The sequence below is a fragment of the Lupinus angustifolius genome, chromosome LG13 (assembly GCF_001865875.1).
Source record: "Lupinus angustifolius cultivar Tanjil chromosome LG13, LupAngTanjil_v1.0, whole genome shotgun sequence".
In the NCBI taxonomy this organism is placed as follows: domain Eukaryota; kingdom Viridiplantae; phylum Streptophyta; class Magnoliopsida; order Fabales; family Fabaceae; genus Lupinus; species Lupinus angustifolius.
The window spans coordinates 17492648-17516708 of NC_032021.1; the positions used below are offsets into that span (position 1 = coordinate 17492648).

General features: G+C 29.5%; 1 protein-coding gene across 1 annotated transcript; it reads left to right on the plus strand.

The window, feature by feature from the left end:
- Positions 18879-21258, plus strand: LOC109363449 (PAN domain-containing protein At5g03700). Its single transcript, XM_019609711.1, has 2 exons — positions 18879-19567; positions 20097-21258. Exons 1-2 carry the CDS (start codon positions 19181-19183, stop codon positions 21075-21077), a joined length of 1368 nt encoding a protein of 455 aa, XP_019465256.1. The 5' UTR covers positions 18879-19180; the 3' UTR covers positions 21078-21258.

Genomic DNA, 24061 nt, shown 5'->3' on the forward strand with positions numbered 1-24061 from the left:
CTTTCTGTTTGTTATTTCCATTTAGAAAATTCAAATTAAAAATTGTCATTTATTTTCTTTATGTGCTTGAACATGCAAATATATAGGTAAGTTGTGTATTTTTAATAATGTAAATGTATGAGTAATATGTGTGTTTTAACTATGTGAATACATGAGTAACATGTGTTTTCTTAGTAATGTGAATGTACAGATAACATGTGTGTTTTTAGCCATGCGAATATACGGGTCACATGTGTGTTCTTAACAATACGTATGCACGAGTGACATGTATTTCTTAACCATATAAATGTATATGTAATATGTGTTATTAATCTTGCAGCAAAGAAGTATTGCCCCGTGCTGATGCACGGGTAACTTGCTAGTTGGTTGATAAAGTGCAATGCTTGGGTCAAGTGGATGCTAGCAGTGATTTTCATGATGGCGCAACAATGTTGAAGTTATGAGATGAAGCAAGTAAGGTAAGGAAGAATGCCAATATGGTCTTAGAATATTTCTTTGAAGTTCTTATCTTTGATGCCCTCAAAAGTCGGAGTCTTGTAGATTAGGAACTCCCATGAAAACTTATTTTCCATGTGAGAATCCTTAATCTTTTCCATGAAGATGTATTTAGTCGTATATATTTGATTTGTTGAAAATATATGTTTATGAATTTGTTTTTGTTCTACATAATGTGAGGTACTCTCATTATATATTATCATGAAAGGTTGTTAAATAATTATATTTGAGTGCGTCAGTTTTTTTTTTATAAATTGACAATTGCTTTAAAAATCTAATTGTTTATTTGATTTATTATATAGGTCGTTGTTATTATATATTTTGTATTTTTGGTGGAAAGGTTGCATTCGTAAATATCTCAATTGTAATTATTTTATTGTTGATTATTGCGTTGATATAAAGAATACATAGATTTTAAATTGGGGTTTGATGGGATTTGAGAAAATTATCACTTAGTTGTGAGGGGCATGATAAACTTTATATGATAATTAAAAATAAGTATTAAGTATGAGAATGGAAAATAAATTCATTTGTAGAATTAGGAAAATTAGTGACTAGTGTGTGAGGAGTAAAAACAAGAGCGAACCGAGAATTAGTATTTGGAAAAAAGAAGAAAACATGTTCTTGAGTTTGTGTGCAATTGGAGGTAATAGCTTCGAAAATATTTTGTTTAATAGAAGATAGATGTTCTCAAGTTTCCTTGGTAATTGAGGATGAACAATAGAGTTGTTTGAGAGCCTACGATTAATCAACACTCGAAAGTGTAGTGATATTTGGGGCTTTGCTTGTTGATATTGGATTACTAAATTAGTGTTTGAGATTGTCCTGATGATATGACATAGTAAAAAACATAGTAAAAATGCCTTGGAGATGAGACAACTAACTTATGTGATATTTTTTGGAAAAAATAGATTTTTTGAGAGCTATGACTATTCATACAATTTGTAGTGACATTTGGGGCTTTGCCCAATGATATTTGATCACTATGTTAGTATCTTGAGCTCTTCCGTTGGACTTTGCATAATAACAATGCATTGGGTTGAGATGATTAACTTAGGCGATACTTATTTAAATAAAAATTAAGAAAACCTTGACTAAAATACTTAATGAGCTAACTTATGTTAGTGTGCACTCTTGTAGTCATGGAGTTGAAGAAAATGAAAGATATTGTGATAGAAATATCATTATAGATTGAATATGAGTAACAATGATGATGATTCGTCAAGAAACCTTGATGAATTGTTTAGGTAAGACACTTAGTGAGGATTCGAGTTCATTACCTGTATGACTAGGTTAGTCCTACATGAAAACTAAGTAGTCTTTGACATCCCTTGCACATTTCATGATTGGTAAACATGATTCTTGAAATGGACTAAGCTTACCACATAAGAACCTCTAGTAGAGATAATTGAAAACAATTGATATTGTTACTTGCTGTTATTAAAGATGTATGTACCTCTATTGTTTTCCTACTAGGATCTTGGCCTTTAGGCATTTTGATGGAGATTGGTTATATGATATGCATTTGCATTGCATAGAGATATGTTAACTCGATTTGAATATTCCATCGTATAAGACACAAACTTCATACATCCTTTTGCATATGTTTGACATTGGTTGATTATATTTATGTTATAAGTTGTGTCACTTTAATGTAATTCTCCATGTCATTCCATGTTGCAATCAACGCAGTTGGTTCTTACCCCCTTGCCTGTCTTTTCTTTTGTGTATATTATATTTATGAACAAGTTTCTTGCATTTTGGATATCCATTGTTAGGAATGTAGACAAAAAAAACTTAGCTGATATATAGTTAAATATGTTATTTATATTGAGATTATTGATTCTAATATAAGAAAAAACCTTGATCTTTTTTGAACTATTTTTATGAGTTATATTTTATGAAAATATTTATGAATTATTTCTTTTGCACATGTGATGTTTTTACAATTATTATGTTGATAAGATTACATTAATCATTTTATAAAGCTTCATAATTCAAAAGAGATAATTAGATATGTTACGATTGAGTTTCAAGGATAAACATAATGTCTCGTTTTTGAAGTTGAGGTAGTATTGAATATTTTCGACTTTTGAATTTGCTAGTCAAAAGATTTTAAATTTACTCCGACTTTCTAACATCTTGAGTTTAATTTTTTTAAGGTTTGATCATTTTCCGTAAAATTTTAATAATCATTTACTACTTAACATTGTCTCTCTATTGCCTCTTCTCTTGGAATGCAAAATATTATTATTTACTTATTTTTTATATGTGAACAAAGTCAACAAACTTAATGTAAAATTTAATGATCATTATTACTCAAAATTCAGGACATTACCTCTTCCTATGAAATGCAGAGCGGGGAAACCCAAAGAACATGACATTATTTTCCTAACTATTTATAATTTTTTTTGGCCGAATGACTAATCATTTCTTATTTATTTATATTACTTTTATTTAAAGATTAATAATAATTAAAACATAAATAATTAATAATAGAGTGACTATATAAAAAACTCTTACTTTTATATATTTATATATATATTAAACCTGTCTGTTAATTAGCTTCAAAAGGAAAAATGAATAAGTGACAATAATAAATGATAATTTTATAAAGATGTATCTAAAATTAATTCATTTAATAAAAGAGAAAAAATGTATACACTAATATGTAATAATTTTTTACACTCTCAGCGTGTTGTTCATTATTCATTGAGTTTTAAATAAAATTAATGAAAATAAATGATGAATAATATACTGACTATGTATAAATCTTTATACTATTAGTGCATAGATATTTTACTCTTAATAAAATTTATAATATTAATAAATATTAATTGAATACTCTTAAAACCACATAAAATTTACCCCAATAGAGTACATATGTTAAAAGAAAAATAAACCCTTATTACTATAAAATATTGCATTGTTGAGAACATTCTATAAGGTGGAAATAAGTCAAGTAGAGTTTAATTTAGTTTGATAAAGATTAACTCTAGTCCACCTCTATTTAATGCAGAATATTTTTCTTCTCACATTCGATTTAATTAAAGTTTACTAACTTTCAAGTTGGTTAAAGAGGTTCAAATTATATATATATATATATATATATATATATAAATAAATAAATAAAGAGAAGATTTTTTCATTCAATTGTTGTGAAATTTTTCATTTTAATGTGTATATGAAATGGGATTCAAACCCAGAAGATTATAAAAATACCCAAAGATCAGAAGCCTTGTTACATCCAAACTTTGCAAGACCATCAACAAAACATTACATTATCTAAAAATATGATTCATAGCAATGTCATTTACATTTATAATATTTAATAATTGCCTAAAATATGACATCACTCGATCCTTATACCACACTCCATATATATTCTACAATATAAGATTATTTTGGTGTCATCATATAGTGACATCCCAAAGGATTAAAATCTAAAGAAACAATAATTGTTTCACATTGATCACTACTTTAACTTATATGGATGTATTTTATTACGGGTTAGAGTACCGCACGTATACTCATTGTACTTTTGCGGATATAATAAAAACTTCCAAGTATTTACCTCAAACTTTATTAAGAAAGCTATAGTTCCTATATGATTCAAATAAGTGGCTTTCGTTGTTGATCAATATATCATCAAAATAGACATGATTCAAAAGGTGTACAAAGAGCATTATAAAGATATACAAGTTGGTCTTAAATATCATCCATTGTGTTAAATGTAATTGTCTTCTATTTATTTCAATGTGCATGTTATGACTTAACCACATGAGGAAAGTTCAATCTAAAAGACTGATTTATTAGGTGAGAGAGTCTTAATGCTTAAGTATCATATTGAGTTTGATATTCTACTCCATATGGTAACCTTTTCTCTTTTGGCGGTTTCACCAACTTATCAGTATTCGGTAATATACCGTAATCCAGCCTACAACTAGATAGCCCTTTCTGTGATACAACTCTCAATGAAAGACACTAATTGTTATGATTTAAGTACATGAGGAGAGCCAAACCCAAAAGATCTACTCTATTAGGTGGGAGAGCCTCGTGGTTTAAGTATCATATTGAATTTGTTATTTTACTCAATATGAGACTCTTAACCGTGCATTTGAATTATATTTGGACGAGGTTGTTCCGTCCATGACAATGATAAGTATACATGAAGTACAAGTAATATGGTGGATTATTTTTATAGAATTAGAACTTGAAGGGGTTAATTAGAAAAGAGTACAAGTTTTAGAGGTTACAAATTAAAAGCTAAGTATGAAAAAAAATACCAATTTTAAGATGGAAGAGTGTATTGTAGAAACTTGAAATAGTAAAGAAAATCTTAGTTGTTACTAGATGTTGGGGTTTCTCATTAATTGAGGGAAAAAGTAATAGGTTCAAAACTACAAGAACGACCATGCTATTATTATACCAAATGATAGTATAACCACAAAAAATGTGTTAATCTAGTAATGTAAGACCCACTGGATCCCTAAGGTCGAATATTCAATTCCTGCGAGCATCACTTGTTGGGAGGAAGCAACCACGAACTTTGAAATCGATTAATTCATGAGCAGCCAAAAAGGTGGTAGTACTAAAAAAAGATGATAGCATAACCATGCCACTTTTTTTTAATGATAGAAGGATTCCAAAAACCTTTTAAATTAGGGTTTCGCTTTATGCATCCTGCATGATTGAGTAGACAATGTTGCATGATTGTTCCATTAGGCAGCGGCTATAAATATAGTGCAATAGTGAGAACAAATTGCATCAAGCTGTGAGAAACACAAAGAGATGTGGTTTAAACTATAGAGTGAAACTAAAAGATATTGGTGAGAATATAGAGAGAAATCGTAAAGAGATACTATAAGTATTTTATTCTATCCCAATGTGTGAGATAGATAAAAAAGAGGTATATTATAATTGTAATCCTATTTTTTATAATGGTTCGACAATCCTAGGGTTTATGAAATCAAAATAGCATACTCCCTCCAGTTGAATATCGTTCAAATTTTGATGGGCACATTCAAAAAGGTGTGGTTAAATTGTGCTTATTCTAAGATTTGTTGTGTTGTGTGAAAAGTTCTTAAGGGGAAGGTTGCAACGAAAAGTGAACTTCGATGATGATTTAATCAAAAGCAGATATAATATATGTCTTCTATTCTTAGCCTATTGAATCATTAAACCACCTATTTGTAACTTGCAAATTTTTATGAAAATGTTTGGAATAGGGTTCTACTCTTTGTATTTCTCTATTAAAGCTTCACCTAAGCTTATGTAGGAATGTTAAAGGGACACATTAATGGAGTTGCTTTCATTTTCAACATTGTGGCCTATTTTGTTAATGAAAAACAAATTAATACTTTGTCAGAAGGAGCTTACTCATATACGTCTTATAAACTTAATTCAGACTAGGTCGTGGATTTGATTTTTCTCTAAATTCCCATCATTTTATTTTTGCAAATTAGTTTTTGGATCCTTTGTTCATTTAATCTCCCTTTTAATACTTTTCCTTTGAGTACCCCTTCATTATTAAAAAAAAAAACTTAGTGTAAAGGCTCATTTACATCCGCGGGAAGAGGAAAATTTACTTTTTTTTTCCAACACTATAGACTTAAGGTAGGTCTTCCACCATTAGGATATATCACTTTATGTGATCTAGATCCTTATCTTCTTTTCTATATTTTATTAGCTATTGTTATAAGCATTGACAATGCTATGTGGTGCTGGAATTCTTCACAAAAAAATCTATATTATTTATAGAGAATATATATATATATATATATATATATTTATTTATTTATTGAGAGTGTGAGAATTCTATATATTGTTATTGTATCATCTATTATCTATATTTAATTATCATTCACTCTTAAAATAAAAATAATTTAAATAAATGGTAGATTATCTAGTGACTGTATATAAATATTTAAGCATGACATATATATTATACTCTTACTTATCATTCTACAAACCCAAAATTTATTCTTTTGTAAATGACATGACATGCTTCATGAAAAATAAATAATCATTATTGTTTTGAATTATTTTATAATATTATAGATATGCAACTCGAGGAACTTCATAATTGAATATCTAAAACAAATATTCAGCTGCTTCTTTGTATGATTTGTTTGAGTCTAGCTGACTTCTTCTTTAGTTTCAATATGACAAAACTGATTGAATTTGTAAAGTTTTATCCACGTGATTTTTTGTTCAACTCATTTTACGATGTTTGATAATCAACTTGAGACTTACATCATTGATATGCATAATAGTGTGGAATTTTCTTCTTTGAAATGAATAAATAATCTTAAGATAAGTTGGTTGGAGGTGGAAGACACATTGTTTTCCATTAATTTATCTTCTTTTTTTAAGTTAACAATACAATTTTAAAAAGAGTTTTTTCAACTATGATAATTGTAAAAGATAGATTGTATAATCGAATGGCAGATGCATGAATGAATAACTATCTAGTGACTTATAATTGGTGAGAAGTATTCAACAACAATGATAATGAAGTAAATATCTTTCAACAATTTCAAAATTTGAAATCACATAGAGATTAGTTATAAAATATATATTTTATTTGATTAAATATATTTAAATTTTGTAATTTTGACATCAATATTTTCATTTTTTAATTGATGATATTTATTATTTTAATTTTATCCTATATTACACACTCTGCTTATAGATCCTAGAATCGACTTTAAGTAAGTTGCTCAAACAATTACTCCCTCTAATTTTAAGTCACACTTTAGAAGGTTTTCTTATCCCCACATATATGATGGATAATTTGGTTTCCTACATATATCCTTGCTTTGGAGGTAATCATGTCCGAGCTGAGAACATCCACATGTATGTGAGACTAACTCTCCCAGCGTGTATTTTTTTTATTCACAAGACTCGAACCTGAGACATTGCTTAAGGAGAATCAAACATGTACCACTTGAACCAACACTCTTGGTCATGTATGATGGATAATGTTTTTACTCTATATTTATTACCATTTTTTTATTCCAATAAACTCTTTTATTTTCCCCACAACAATATTTGATTTTTGTTTAACCGAGAGGATCTTTTAAATCATAACATTTTTGGAACATTAACACATTTTTAAATAATTCTAAGAGTGATCACTATTTTTGTAATTTTTTTTCATCATGTGAATTAGCTAAAAATAATTTCAGGGAGCATTTGTTTTCAAACTGTTTTAGAAGTTAGAACTCATAAGTGACAAATTATTTGTTAGACCTCTTGCCCTTAAAAACCTTAAATAGGTTTTCTCTCTTTGCCATTTCAATCCTCTTCTCACTTGTTTTTGTTGGAAAGTTCTCTATCAAGTTTTACTCTTAGATATGTTTATTCCTAACACGATTTCTCACCATAAATCATTTCAAGAAAGATCTGTTGTCTCAAATATTATTTCATATATTATATCGCGTTAAAAAAACTAAATAATAATATTAATAAATATTTACGATTTATAACTAACATGACAATTTTTTATTGATGCAAGACAACATCTAAGATTTAATCCGTGACAAGAAATATGTTCAAGTCCTTTGCCATAAAATAACGCCTCAATTATTCCTCTACAAATATTGATACAAATAAAGAAAGTTAGTTTTTTTTGGTTTCCCACACGTATCCTTGTACTATAGGTAATCTTGTCCGAGCCGGGAACATCCACAAGTACGTAAGGTTAACTCTCCCATAGGACTTTTTTTCATTCACAAGACTCAAACTCGAAATCTTGCTTAAGAGGAATCAAACATGTACTACTTGAACTAATGTCCGTTGGTAACAAAGAAAGTTAGTTTGATCTATATAATGCTATACATACTTTGCATTAATTTTTGTAGACATATACCTTATGGATAAATTTGAACATATGAATCTGCACACACTACGGAACCTTTTTTTGTCCTTCCACCAAAATAAACAAAGAACCAATAATGCAACTAAAACACATCATAGGGCAATAATAAAAAAAGACCCATGATGTACCTGCTTTGGAATCTTGATTCATAAATTGATAACAATGTATCTGACCGTGTTTCTGAGCCAATTCTATATATTTCACCTAATCATTACAAATTAATAAGGGAGCATGTAACTTTTGGTTTTGCTAGTAAAATAATGGTCATAATAATTGAACCTTCTTTTCCACTATAAATAATTCATTAATTAATACAATAAAGCAAAACAACACAAGATTTATTTGTGGCTATGGTTTCTAGTTAGCATGATAATAGTTTTTTCAAGGGTATCTTTACATATTTTATTTTGTGTATAAGGTTAGTTTTACACCAAAGTCATTTTAGATTATAGAGTGATCATTCAAATAATAATGATTATTATATGCTATAATGTCACCACATCATAATCAATTTATATACTTTTGCTCATTGTGATAAACATCAATTTATATAGAGACTTTGATCATAGTAGATATAAGCTAAAAAGACAAATTAAATTAGAGGTTTAGAAAACTAAATGGCTTTCAACATCATAGCTTTTTATTTGATGGCACCTCTTTTGTATGTTTGCCGCATAGGATTTCCACAACTACATTGAGTTCTCAGCATGATGGGAATGTTTTCATTTTTATTTTGTTATTAATGAGCCCATTCAAACCTACAATGAAAACAACATTATTTAGAAATGTCAAAACAAATCAACATCACCAACAAAACATTGGACTAGTAGTTTACGATCCTGCTAGATTTTCAAGGTTGAGAATTTGATTTCTGGGAGCGGCACTTGTTGGGAAGGGCAATTACGAACCCCGAGAGAGATTAACTCATTACTCAAAAAGGTGAGAGATACTCTTAGTAGTACAAAAACATCAACATGTCTGATGTGTAAGTTGAAGATATGTGAAGGAGTTCTATATGGACCGTTCGAGATTAAAGACATTCGTTAGAATTTATTTGATTACTTTGATGATTTTTTTTTTATGTTTCTTATAAATATCAAAACTTTTATAACCAACATCCATATATTCGATGAAAATATCTATAATTTTAAAGTAATCTTACAAGAATTCATTCTTTTTTCAATGTTTATGTCAAAGTTGGTAGCCAAAATAGTTCGCAAAATCTGCTTCAAACATAAAATTTTGCAAGTAAAACCGTTTTAAATATATACTCATTTTTTTTGCACGATATATTTATGGGTGCAAGGGGTTTTGAGCAATTTTAATAACACGTACAATTTTTAACACTGGCATCAACATATACCCTATTATTAAGTCAAATTCATTTAAGAAATTACACAAATATAATTTTAACAACGTTTTCTTTAGGATTTTAACTGCGTTTAAAAGACATCTTTTATCACAATTTTACTAGTTTGCTAAATTGTTAATTTGAGTTTTAGATAAGAATGAATGAAAAAAAGAAAGCTTCAGAATCATTTTACAATTGTATTTTATAGTTTTCAAACCTTCATTTTTCCTTTCAAAACCTACAAAATTCAACTTGCAAACGGACCCTAGGGGTTTATTTAGAGCTCGTTTCCGAGTTGATTTTTGGAGAGTAAATGAGAGAAATAAAATTTTGAGAGTTATAAAATATATTTGTGAAATTACTAAAAAGTCTAAATAAATTCTTTTTTTTCCTTCAGCACATTCAATTATTGTCTAATCTCCAACATCCAGACAAAATTCAATCACCACAATCCATTCTTATCATTTTTGCACAATAATATTTGCATGTTAAATAAAAAAAGAGCTAGTAGAATATATTAAAATAAAACTCTTGAGGGCAAAGAATCTTATCTTAGAAACAACAATTAGATTTATAGACTCTAGCTAACGTGGATTTGAATTTCTTAGATTATCTTAGATTCCTAATAAATCTTTAAACATTATAAATGAATGTGTTGAAGCCAAAGCGTTACGTTATAATGCATCTAACGTATTGTCTTTATACTGTTACGATAGGTACTAGGCTACTAGCAGATTCAGAATTATCACTAAAACCATCGAATCATATATTTAATTAAACAATTATATAATATACATACTAAGTGTGTTTTACACGCAAATCATATTCGATATTAGCAAACCTCACATGACTCATTAAGAATAACTTTAATATACAGACTCGAGTGTTATACCGACGTTTAAGTGATACATGCTTGATTTTTTTTTAAATAAAGTCTCGGGTTTGAGTCTTGTGGATGGAAAAAATATTCACTAGGAGAATTAACCTCACATATTTGTGAATGTTCCTAACTCAAATATAATTGTCTCCAATACGATGATATATATGAGAAACAAAAAAAACTCAGGGTTATGAGTTCAAAATTGTTATGTTATTTTGGACAAATAACACAAGTAATAAAAGCTCATACTTATAAGGGATGTCCCCAAAAAAAGTATAGTATAAGGGAGTTTAGAGTTTACCCTCCTCCTAGGGACTAGGATTTTTCCTTCAAAAATATCATTTTGGGCTTGGGATCTTGTTGAAATTTAGGTTGTTGGAAGCTATTGGTAGGAACTTTTAGGTGTGAAATCTAGAAAACTCTAAAGTCCTACATAGAAGAGTTTTTAAAAACAACTCACAAGTCTTAGATAGGAGAGATGAGAAACTTGAAAAAAATCTCATGTTACAAATAGAAGTCTTCCCCCTTCATATTTTCTTGCCCCAAGTTGAATGCACTTTCATTTAACTTTTTCTTTCTCCCTCATATTTTTTTGTTGACGCATTTCTCGCAAACTTCTCTTCCTTTCTTTCCGTGACACTAAGAATTGACATATGTAGTCAAATTGTGAGAATTTCGAGAACTAATATTGGTAGTCAGTACTATGAGAAAAGAATTGGCACGTGTATTTATATTGTAGGTGTTTCGAGAATTGTCAATGGTAGTCATATTGTGGGTATTTCGAGAATTGACACTAATAACCATATTGTGGTGGGTGTATTCAAGATGAGTTCTTACAGTGTGGTAAAAATTTGATAACAAAGATCTAGGTTGTTTTATCCAGAGGACAATGTGGTTAATAGTCTGCTTCCACATTTTGGGCACTGCCGCAAAACATCTTAAAGAGACCAACCATGTCGTGACTCATTCAGTAAGTATTATTTCGTGATATTTAGAATTGTTGTAAGCTATAATATCAAAAAATTTAAGACGTTTCTACTACAATGAAATTTGTAGATAATATTACTCGGCCAAACAACTTTGACCTTAACAAACCATTTCGGTTTGATGAGACTAACTTCAAGCATTAGCAACATAAGATGAATTTTTTTCTCACTATGACAAAAGTTGTACACGTTTTGAAAACCGATGTCCCACTAGTGCCAGAAAAAGCTGAAAAAGAGGAAAGAGATAAACTAGCTATTGATATAGCTCTCTAAAATAAAAACGATTACCTTTGTAAGAATTTCATTATGAATGAGTTATCAGATGATATCTATGATTACTATAGTCCATACAAGTTTGCCAAGTTAATTGGTATACACTTGAAAAGAAATATGATAATAAGGAAGCTAAGATTAAGAAATATGTTATTAGCCGCTACCTCAAGTATCAATGACTGATGATAAATCAGTAGAGTCGCAGTCCAATGAGATACAAAGAATTATTCATGAAATCAGTTATGAAGGTATGCCCCTAGAGAATTAAACTCGCAAATAGAGTCTATGCATGTGTGTTCATTGGGTATGTTGAAAACAACAAGGCGTACATGTTTTATGGCCTTAACGCAAAAGCTATCATTGAGTCTAACGATGTTGACTTAAATGAAAAAAAATCCTTTTTAAATTGAGGAATACTGGAGGCACTTCAACTAGTCACATACTTGTGATTAGAGATAATGATAAAAATGAAATGTTGGAAAAAGAAAGGGTAATGAGGTACCTTAAGAAAATAATAAACCTTGGATTATATTACCGAAGGTTTTCAGCTGTCCTAGAAGGATTCAACTATGTTGATTGGGGCATTCTTTCAGATGATTCCAAAGTAACCAGTGACTATAGAAATTGAGATAATAACACTAGCGACAGCTAGTGAATAAGCAAGTTGACTGAGAAGCTTGCTTGTAGAGATTCCCATATGGGAAAAACTGATACCAACTATGTTGATCCATTATGATAGTACTGCAACTATTGCAAAGATTGAGAACCATTTTTATAACGATAATAAACGACAAATATGTTATAAGCACAACATCATTAGAGAGTTACTCTCTACATGAGTCGTTAGGGTAGATCATGTACGCACTAAGAATAACTTAACAAATCCTTTGACGAAAGGGCTAGCTAGAGATAAAGTCCATAATACTTTTAAGAGTATGAGACTATTGATCTTAGAACGAGGATATGGTAACCTGACCTAACTGAGTGGAGATCCTAAGAAATAAGTTCAATGAGTAATAACAAGTTGTGAAGTGATATGAGAATGAACATGTTGTAAAATTATGAGAAGCATGATTCCAGCAATATATGTAAGGTTGAGTTAAACTCATAATGAGATCTATAATCCAATTAGAGTAGAGTATCTAGGATACATGAATACTCTTGATAGACTCACCTATGTGAATGTGGAAGTGGGGGTGCTTTCTATGAAATTTAGGGGCATAAATTTCTAGAGCGTTCACCATATTAGGATAGACGTGCATAGCCTTTAACACACATGCTTTACATAATACAACTTTGAAAAGGTTGTGTGGTTTGATGGCGGAGATAGAGTTCAAGACTACGAGTCATTCTAATAAAATCTAGATCTTACTCACTATGCAAAGGTTCAAGTCGCATAACACCTTTGTTTATATACAATCTTATTGAGACCATAAAAATTCTCAGAAATAATTTTTTAATTTCAATTGGGGGATTGTTGGAACTTGGTTTGTTGGAAGCCATTAGTGAGAACTTTTGAGTGTGAAATCTAAAAAACTCACAAGTCTCGCATATAAGAGTTTTGAAAAAACAACTCTCAATCCCACATGGGAGAGATGATGAACTCGGAAAAAATCTCATGTTATAAATAGAAGTCTCCCCCTTCATATTTTCTTGCCTCAAGTTGAATGCGCTTTCATTCAACTTTTCTTTTCTTTCTCATATTTTCTGCCGAGACATTTCAGGCTAACTTCTCCCCCTTTCTTTCTGTGGCACTTAGAATTGGCACATGTGGCCAAATTGTGGGAATTTCGAGAACTGACACTAATAGTTAGTATTGTGGGAAAAGAATTGGCATGAGTAACCATATTGTGAGTATTTCGAGAATTGACATTGGTAGCCATATTATGAGTTTTTCGAGAATTGGCATTGGTAGCCATATTGTGGTGGGTGTCTTCGGGATCGGTTGTTACAATGCAGTAAGACTTTGATAACAGAGATCTGAGTTGTTTTATCTTGGGGACGGCGAGGTTGATAGTCTGCTTGCACATTTTGGACAGTGCCACAAAACATCTTAAAGAGAGTAACCTAGTCGTGACTCAATTAATAAGTATTATTATGTGCCATTTAGAATTGTTGCAAGTTACGGTGCCAACAGATCTAGATAATCTTCAAATTAGGGGTCATGACAATCTTCATTAGTTATGGAGTGGTGTTGTTTGTGGACTAGGGGATGGGAAAACCGCTAGATTTTAGCATGATTGATGGCTTGAGTATACTAATCTTTTGTCTAGGTATAGAGGCTTTATAACCTTTGTTTGTCCCGAAATGTTTACTTAAGTGAGTTAGGAAGATAGTCCGAGGGGAAGTGGGATTGGAACATAACTTGGAGAAGAAATCTTTTTGTTTATGAATTTAAACTAATTGATACTCTTATGTAGGAAACTCATCAAATTGTACTTCGAGAAAAATCACCTGATTTGTGGGAATGGCCTCATGACAAATCCAAACATTACTCAGTCAAATCAACTTACAAGCTTCTTGCCAAACAGGTTCATCATTACGATCACAACAATCGTCACCTCCATCTCCTTTGGGAATCCAAAGCACCATTGAAGGCCACTACATTCACTTGGAGACTTTTCCAAGACAGACTTCCAATTATGAAAATTTTGCTTAGGAGGGGGTATCTCTTGACCAATGAGGAGGACCTTTATGCATCTTTTTCCATAAGAACTAGGAATTTGTCCAATACCTTTTCTCTTCATGTCAAGTTACCTATCTAGTTTGGTAACTTCTTTACAACTGGTTGGATATTAGCATTACTTTACCACTTGATCTAAAACACCATTTCACAATGCACATGGGCATGACAAATCATATAAAATGACGAAACCTCTAGAGCATCATTTGATTAGCTACAATATGGTCCATTTGGTTATCTAGATAATGTTAGCACTTGATGACTTAATCAATAGTTTGAATTATGTAACTTTCATATAATATATTAATAATAAGATTAATAATCTATAAAAGTGAAGTTCAAATTCTGAAATATACTTTAGTTAAAATAACACTTTATTTACTTTATATTAAATAATGGAATTTATTTTTAAAATATAAGGTTGAATTCGAGTAACTCCTAAATCTCTAGAATCATGAATTAGATCGATTTTAAATGATTCCTTCAAAAAATAATTGAAATGGAAAGCTAAATCAAGTTACATTTTTTGGTTCAGTTTAGTTTGATCCTCCCAATTTCGTGATTTAAACATGAACGATTTATATATACCTCTATTCAGAATTGATAAGCAATCACTTCAAATGATCTTAATTTTAATTTCTTTCTATTAATATTAATTATTTCAAGTGATTGAGCATTACAAATGTATCATTAGGAGTGCAGTTTTCACGTGAAATAATCTAAAATTGTAAGTTATGGATAACTGGTGAGTGGATTACTTTTTTTGGTTTCCTACATGTATTTTGTACTGAAGACAATCATGTTCGAGTCAAGAACATCTACAGATATATGTGGCTAACTCTCTCAATATATATTTTTCCATCTATAAATCTTGAAACTGAGACTTTATTTAAGAGGAATCAAACATGTATCACTTGAACAAACATTCACTGATTCATGGGTTACTTTGGATGCACGAATTATTTTCTCTTTATTTATCTCAATACCTATCTCAACTTTATCTAAAATGTCAATTCAATTTTCTTTATCACTATTTGACACTTTTCCTTGCAGGTAGAATTCATAATATATATATATATATATATATATATATATATATATATATTTTGACACTTACATGAGTGAACACATACATACATATATATATATCAAATATAAAGGTGGCAAAATGAATTATTCAGTTAAGTTTGATATAATCTATTTCAAGCATCATTGGTCCAAAATAAGTTACTTGAACTAACTTTATTATACTAATTTAGATTTTTGTTGATATATTATTGTGGAGGAGATTGTTCCCTATGGGATGGGTCTCATGTCCCATACTCCTTATGACATCATCTTATGATAATTGATTAGTTTTCATCTCTTTGTATCTTTGCATTGTGTTGTCACTTTCTGTGTCATTTTTATCTTGTTCATTTTGCAAGCCAATGACTTAAGATAGAACATGATTTTTAATTTGTCCTATATAGACACATGTGTAATGTGTCATCTACTTGTATATCATCATTATATTTATTTACACATGCAATGTAAGAGTAGTTATCTTGGGACTCAATAATATAAAAGCATTCATGATTAATGTCATACAATTTTAAAATTCATGATTCAGGAAAATAAGAATGGAGAGATACTTATGTGCATCAATGAATAAAAGTTCATAAGATAAAGATTTGTTTTGACATAGAGTGATTAGTGTGAGAACAATTCTTATATAAAAATTGTGACAATAATAAATTTGGGTCTTATAATCGTCCATGGATGGTTTGAATTAAAAGTTAGTTATTGCTATCACTTAAAAAAGTCATGTGCATATATCTTTTAATCTTGATCGATCAAATAAGATTCAATGGTCAATATTAATTGTTCTCATTTCTTACAATAACATTTGTTCTTAATTGAGCCACTTATATATATAGTAAAGTATCTCATCGTATTGTGAGATAATTTATCTTCTCCAACCACTAAATTCCTGATATGTGTCTTATTTAACTTTTTTTTCTATAAAAATATTTCTAAAAAAATATAACACAAGTCATAATTTTAATGGTCGGAGTAGATATTTTGAATATGATTATTTTCCATTCTAAAACACAAACCATCCTCACTTCCTAATGTACACACCACACTTCTTTTCAAACGTTCAACTAAAAGTGGGCTTTAGCCCAAACTAACTTAACCTAATACCCAACCAAACATGTCACTATCCATGTCTTATGTTATGTTACCATATTTTCATTTTCACTATTTAGTATCCATCTTCACACCATCATATTTCTTGTTCCACTCAACTCAAACTTAAATCCATGAAAACTTATCTCATTTTGAGGTTGTTAATGTTCTCCATTGTTGTATGATTTGTGCTTACATGGTTGCACCATTTATGACATGTTTTTAAATTGTACTCACAAGTATTGATTGTAAATGATTATTATTCATTGTGCTTTTTCTTTGTGTATACAAAGTATAATAACCAAGTACTAACTCATAAGTATTGGTTCCCCAAAAAATAGTAACCTAATGCAAACTAATCAAATTGTCTTGGTGATGAATGGTACTTTAAAATTTTCTCTTATGATACTTTAAAAAATTCATAAATCTTTTTAATCTGGACTCTAAAAGATAAGAGGCTAAAAAATATTTATACATAGAAATTAAATATTTAATATTCTTAGAGTTGATTAACTTAATTTTCCAATATTTTCTTACTACTTATTAATATCTTATCTTCCATAATATTAAACAATCCAAAATACATTCTTTAATTTTCTGTTACAAATATAACTTTATAATATCAGCATGTGAGTACTGTGAACATTTATATATATATATATTTTCATTGTTATGAATCATAAAATACATTTATAACGTAATTTTAAAAAAAATCTCATGATTTTCTTTCTCCTATAAAACTTTAATCTCAAATTAACCGACATAGATATTATATTCTATAGCATGCCATTGTCATTGCCAATAGGTAGCCATAGAGGTTTTAGAAACTGGAACCGAACATGTCATTCAGCCGTAAGAGCAGTGTCAGCAGTAATAACAGTGGTACACGTGTCAAATGGAAGCCTCCCCACGTGGCAACTATCCCACATTTTGTACTACTTCATGTCCCATAAACTTATGATTGATCAGAAAAATATTTAATAATTAAATTTTAACTTAAATGTATTTTTCAGGCTAATCACATTCCTATAGAACATGGATAACACAAAATGTGAGACAACAGACCTCATGAGACACTACACATGCCCACTCTAAAAATATTTAAGAATGACACTCAATTGAACCAACATATTTGGATCAAAATTGGTCCCACTTCAGTATCTTTGTCACCCACGCTCAAAACTCAATTCAACAATGCAACATATCCCACTCACTTACACTTTAAAATTCAACTCCATAAATAAATGCCAATTAATCTCATTATTACTATACATTGTATTTTATAACTTATGAATTTAACTTTAGTTTTATCCATTACTAATAAACTAATTCTTTCAAGTATGTGTTTATCTCTCCTAGTATTATTGATGTCACTGATTAAACTTTAATTTTATATAATTTCTAAAAATCGAGTAGAACTCTACGCACAATATGATATATTGTTAATGATGAATTTAAGTTCAACCAACTTTCTAAACTTGTAGTTATACATTTTATTTGATAACTTATAAATTTAACTTTAATCAACATTTTTCACACTATCATTGAATGAAAAGTAGAACTTGTTTCCATATTGAGTTGGAATTACTAGCCATGCTCAAAGCTAGAATTAGGCCCCCTTTAATAAGGTTAGATATGTCTTGCAAATGGAAAATTGAGTTAAAGAGAGTTTTGACTTTTACTTTATATATATATATATATAGTATTTTAAACTTTAGTCAAATTAATTCACTTATATATCTTCTTATCATTTAATTTATTAATCTAAAAACTATTCTTGTATTATGATAATTTTGATAAATTCAGTTATCACATGTAAAAATTGAAAATACTTATAACATTATATTATGTACCCCAATTTTTTAACTTACGAGATAGAATCAACATCCTTACTATTACTCAAGATTACATATTCCAACATAGTATTATCAACCATGTCTCGTCTTATAATATAGTGTCACGTATTGAGAATGAAAGGTCACATTAAAAAATATATATTTTATTAGCATAGTCAACTAATTTTTTAAAATAATATGTCACTAAATTATTAAGGAGACAAATTTAGGAATACAAAACATATACACTTGAATAATACTCACATCACATGGCCAAGTCTATGTGCAACCTCTTTAGTGGTACATTACTTTATTTTTCTGACCATAAAGTTGTAAACAATTTGAGTAATAATAATATAAAGAAATGTAACAATTTCTAACTCAATTTTTGGTGTCAGCAACTATGCAATAACCCCACCATATGATGTATTCATTTGTAGTAATTGTTTAATGCAATGAACAATATGAAAGTTCAAAATCCTTTTTGAGAGTGGAGGGTAGGTTTTGTTGCAGAGTTTCAGTAATCATGTTTAACTTTTGCTTCAAAACACTGCAAACCCATCTTCCAAAAACATCAAATATTAGTTCTATAAGTCAAAAATCAAATCTTGTTGTTACTACTCATGAATCTTTTTTCATTCCTTCTCCTTGTTCTATTCTTCTACTATGCCTTTTCTTCTGACCCTAGTGTTGGTGTTGGATACAAACTAATGGTTGCAGTTCCTGAGGAAAATGGAATGGATTTCAAAGGAAGAGGTTTTCTTATGGAGACTAATCAAATAGCACCAAGTTTTAGAGTTGCATTGAGCATTGAACCTATGAATGGGAAATATTCATGCTCATTGGAAGTTTTTCTTGGTGATGTAAAAGTGTGGGATTCTGGTCATTACTCAAGGTTTTATATCACTGAAAAGTGCTTGTTAGAGTTCACTAAAGATGGAGATTTATTGCTGAAAGGTCCAAATCAACAAATTGGATGGAAGACAGGGACTTATGGACAAGGTGTGGAGGTAAAAACTATAAACTAAATCACAACACTAACCATTCTATAACATTTTTCATTCACACATAGTTTCAGCCATTGATCTTATTTTAACTCTAGTAATAGTTTGGCATCTAAATTATTTCCCTTTTTCAAGTTATCCTAAAAGGGTTTCTTTTGTTTTAAAAATAGGTTGTTTAATTTAGTTTTTGTTTTGAAGTTGGTCTTATAAGTTAATTTTCTGTTAGTTTTGAAACTTAAAACTCATTTTCTTAATGATATGTTTTCAAGAGGAAAAAAACTACGCAAATTAGTTCTTATCTAACGGAATGCTAATGGATCAAATGACAAAGACATTGTTAAGAAAAATATGATTTTTCTCGGATGAAATGGTTACTGTCAACTGCTCTATAATAATGAATCATCGATTTAGCTGAATAACGAAATAAAATAGATAGACCTTTGGAGGGTTTACACTTATTTTATGTAGATTGATACTAATATTATATAGAGTTTATCTAGTACATGATTTATTACTTTGATTCAATTTCAAGCAGAGATTGCAGATACTAAAAACAGGAAATCTAGTACTTGTGGATGCAATGAACAATATAAAATGGCAAAGTTTCAATTTTCCAACTAATGTAATGCTAAGGGGTCAGAATCTTGATGTAGCAACTCGGTTAACATCATATCAAAGAAACTCAACATTGTTCTACTACTCTTTTGAAATTGAGAACAACAAGGTTGCATTGTACTTGAATTCTGGTAAGTTAAGGTATTCATATTGGGAATTCAAGCCTTCAATGAATAGAAACATTACATTTATTAAGCTTAGTTCAAAAGGGTTGGTTTTGTTTGATCTCAAATACAAGAAAGTAGCACAAATTGAAGCACATGGAGCATATCCATTAAGATTTCTAGCATTGAAAAATGAAACAGGAAACTTTGGTCTTTATTACTATTCACCCAATAAGGCAAAATTTGAGGCATCTTTTCAAGCACTTAACAACACTTGTGATCTTCCAATTTCATGTAGACCTTATGGTATATGTACATTCTCCAATACATGCTCTTGCATTCAGCTTTTGACAAAGGAAGAAAGAAAGGGTAGCTATGATTATTGCAATGCTGAAATTTCTGATGAGTTTTGTAGTGGTAAAAAAGCAGAAATGTTGGAGCTAGAAAATGTAAGTAGTGTGCTAAAGGGTGTTCCTAAAATGGTTAATATTAGCAAAAAAGCATGTGGAAATTTGTGCTTAGAGGATTGTAAATGTGATGGTGCATTGTATTTTGGTAATGCAAGTTTAGGTATATCAGAATGTTATCTTTATAGGGTAGTACTTGGTCTCAAACAAGTAGATAAAGGTATAGGGTATAGTTATATGATTAAGGTTCCTAAGGGAAGTGGTATAAAATATCATGGAGGGCATAATGTGAAAAAATGGGTGTTGGTTTTGGTAGGAGTTGTTGATGGACTCATAATTCTATTTATTTTTGGAGGGTTTGTTTATTGGTATGTGATGCATGGGACGTGAAAATTGATGCGCGGTTCATCGGATCAGATTTTCTGAAGAAGTTTGTAACTATGTTCATGAGTGATCGAAGAAAAGTCAAGTCCAGGTTCAATTTTTGAATTGATGATATGTCAAACTAGGAAGAAAAAAATAGAGAAACCATTTATTTAAACATGTCAACACAATTTTAGTTGACTTTCAACCAGGGAATTGAAAATTCTTGATAAAAAAAAAATGATGCCGCATATACAAAACTATTTTATTTGCCAATCAAAAGTGTACATGTTTGGTTTTCTTCATGATGGTGAATTTTTTTATATTATGAATCATTTAACTAGTTAATTATATATATATATATATTTATTTATTTTAAGCTAAGATATTCTCTTATTTAGCATTGATGCCTATGAAAGCAAAAACATGTATGTGTAGTGTAGTCAATAATTGCTAATTTGGAATGCATTTTACTTAAATTGGGCTTTACTCATTTATATGTATCATTCAATAATCACTTTTTACAAATAAAACCACTTCAATGTTCAATTATGTTGAAAGAACTAGATTTCTTAGTTAAGTAAGCTTTATTTGACTAAACAAGCTTCTTGATTTGATCAATATATCCCAAAAAGACTTAACTTTCTCCACTCCTCAAAATAGTAATCCTAGTTCAACCTAATGTAAATCATGGCAATCTCAATCCACAATAATAAATATTTTTCAAATTCTCATCATTCGTCATTAAAAAAAGAGAGAGAGAAATGTAAAAAAAAATGAAAAGTATTCACCTTCAACAATCACCTTTGTATGACCGACTTGAACTCGTTCAGAATGGGTGCTATCGGGTAAAGTAGAAAGTCTTATTTTTTCGGGCCAAAAAATAATGACCAGACTCTACTATTTTTAGAGGTATAAACGGGCCAACTAGGCCCATTTTGAACCTATGATCATACCTTGTTGAAATTATTATTAGGCTCTTTTCACTATTTTATACCCTATGATGCATTAGAAGTAGAATCATCACCTATGAATCAAGCTAGAATAATAATGTAAAATTGATGATGCAATTGAAAAAATTCATAACATCCCCAATGAATAAAATTTCAAAGACTTCTACCAATGTTTCTCTCAAAAACATTACTAGACAAAACTTGTCCCTATATTTGCCATGTTGATTGTTGAACAAATGATATTAATAATGGATTATCAATTATGACCTCGTAGTTGCAAGAGTCCCAATGTTACCTTAAATGAACAAAGATTATAAATTTGACATAGTCAAAAGATGTTATTGGGAGTTGAAAGCAATAGAAGTAATGTAATAGCAGCTAGCTATAACTATGGAGCAGCTATATTTAATGTTTTATTAAGTAACAAACAACTTCCTAGGAAAGATATGTCATTATACAAGTTAAAAATTCAAAATCAGTCACAACCTAAAATAATGAATATCCAATTACATTTCCAAGGTAATGATAGTAAAAAGAGTAAATTACACTAAAACCCTAAATTATACTAACATTCATGAGTTTTAGTGAAATTACATGAACCATTCCTCACTTTTTTTACACATACACAAACTCCCCTATTTTTTATACTTTCATTACATTGACCACCCCTACATGAGAAATAAGTGTAATATCTTAAACAAAAAATGTGATAAATGCAATTAAGTTAAACAAAACATGATATATTATGGACACAAGTCTAAATAATATACAAATCATTGTATTTTATTATTTTTGGTTAGTTATGATATATTACAAGAGCAATTTAAACAATATCTCTTTAGAATTTTTGATGCATTCTATAACAAAAAATAATAAAGATATCATGTTTGTCTCCATTGATTTGTATATTATTTGGACTTGTCTCCATAATATATCATGTTTTGTTTAACTTAATTGCATTTATCACATTTTGTATAGGTGTAAAAAATAAGGGGTGATTTATATAATTTCACTAAAACTCAGGGGGCCGAGTGTAATTTACTCTACTAAAAACGTTACCAAACTTTGGTGTTTCAACGGTATCTTATTTATTCCATGAAGTAAATGATTAATATCAACAAAATGATGGGAGGGGTAAAAATTCTAGTAATGTAAGGTCTTACTACATATTTATGAGGGCCAAAAAATTAAGGGTTTAATTTTTGGGAATGATATTTGTTGAAAGAAACAGTCACATATTTCGAAAAAGATTAGTTCTTTAACTGAAATGATGAGGAAATACTATTGGTAAAACAAAAATAAATGATAATACAATCATAATCCCTGGTACTGCTCAGAAGTGAGAAGATTTCAAGGTGGTTTAGGAGCTTTTGTATCGGTAGTTGAAAATAAAAAGTGGAGTACTATTATTACTAGTGTGATTATATTACAGTAAATCATCCATTATTTATATATTAATTATTATTGACTTTTAAATAAAAGCAAAACAAATTAATGATGAATAATATGCTGATAATATAATTTTTTTTACACAGATGATGCATAGATTTTAAAAGTACTAAAGTATTATTTACTTTATCAAATGAAGGACAAAATTAATATTATTTGTTTATTTTATACACAATCTCACTCTAGAGTAGTAATTCTAGCACCATTTAAAAATTATCTTCTAATTAGTAACCATGGCTTACCGAGGAAGAAGATTTTATAATTACAACCACATTAGTAGTAATGTAGATTTTAAATATTGGTTGAGGTGGTGGTTTGAGATAATAACAAAATCTTGATGTTACATATAATAGTAGGGAAATGCACTTGATGTTGTTACAATGTGGTTATTATGGCAATTGTCAAAACCATATAACATATTCACATTGTCTATTCATCCATCCTTAATGATAAGTTTTCTTATTTTGCTGCTAATTAAAATATAATATTAGTTATAAAGATGATTGATTCACACAACATACTTTTAATAACATCGTGTTGGTTCAAGTGATACATGCTTAATTTCCCTTAAGTAAGGTCTCGGGTTCGAGTCTTGTGGATGATAAAATA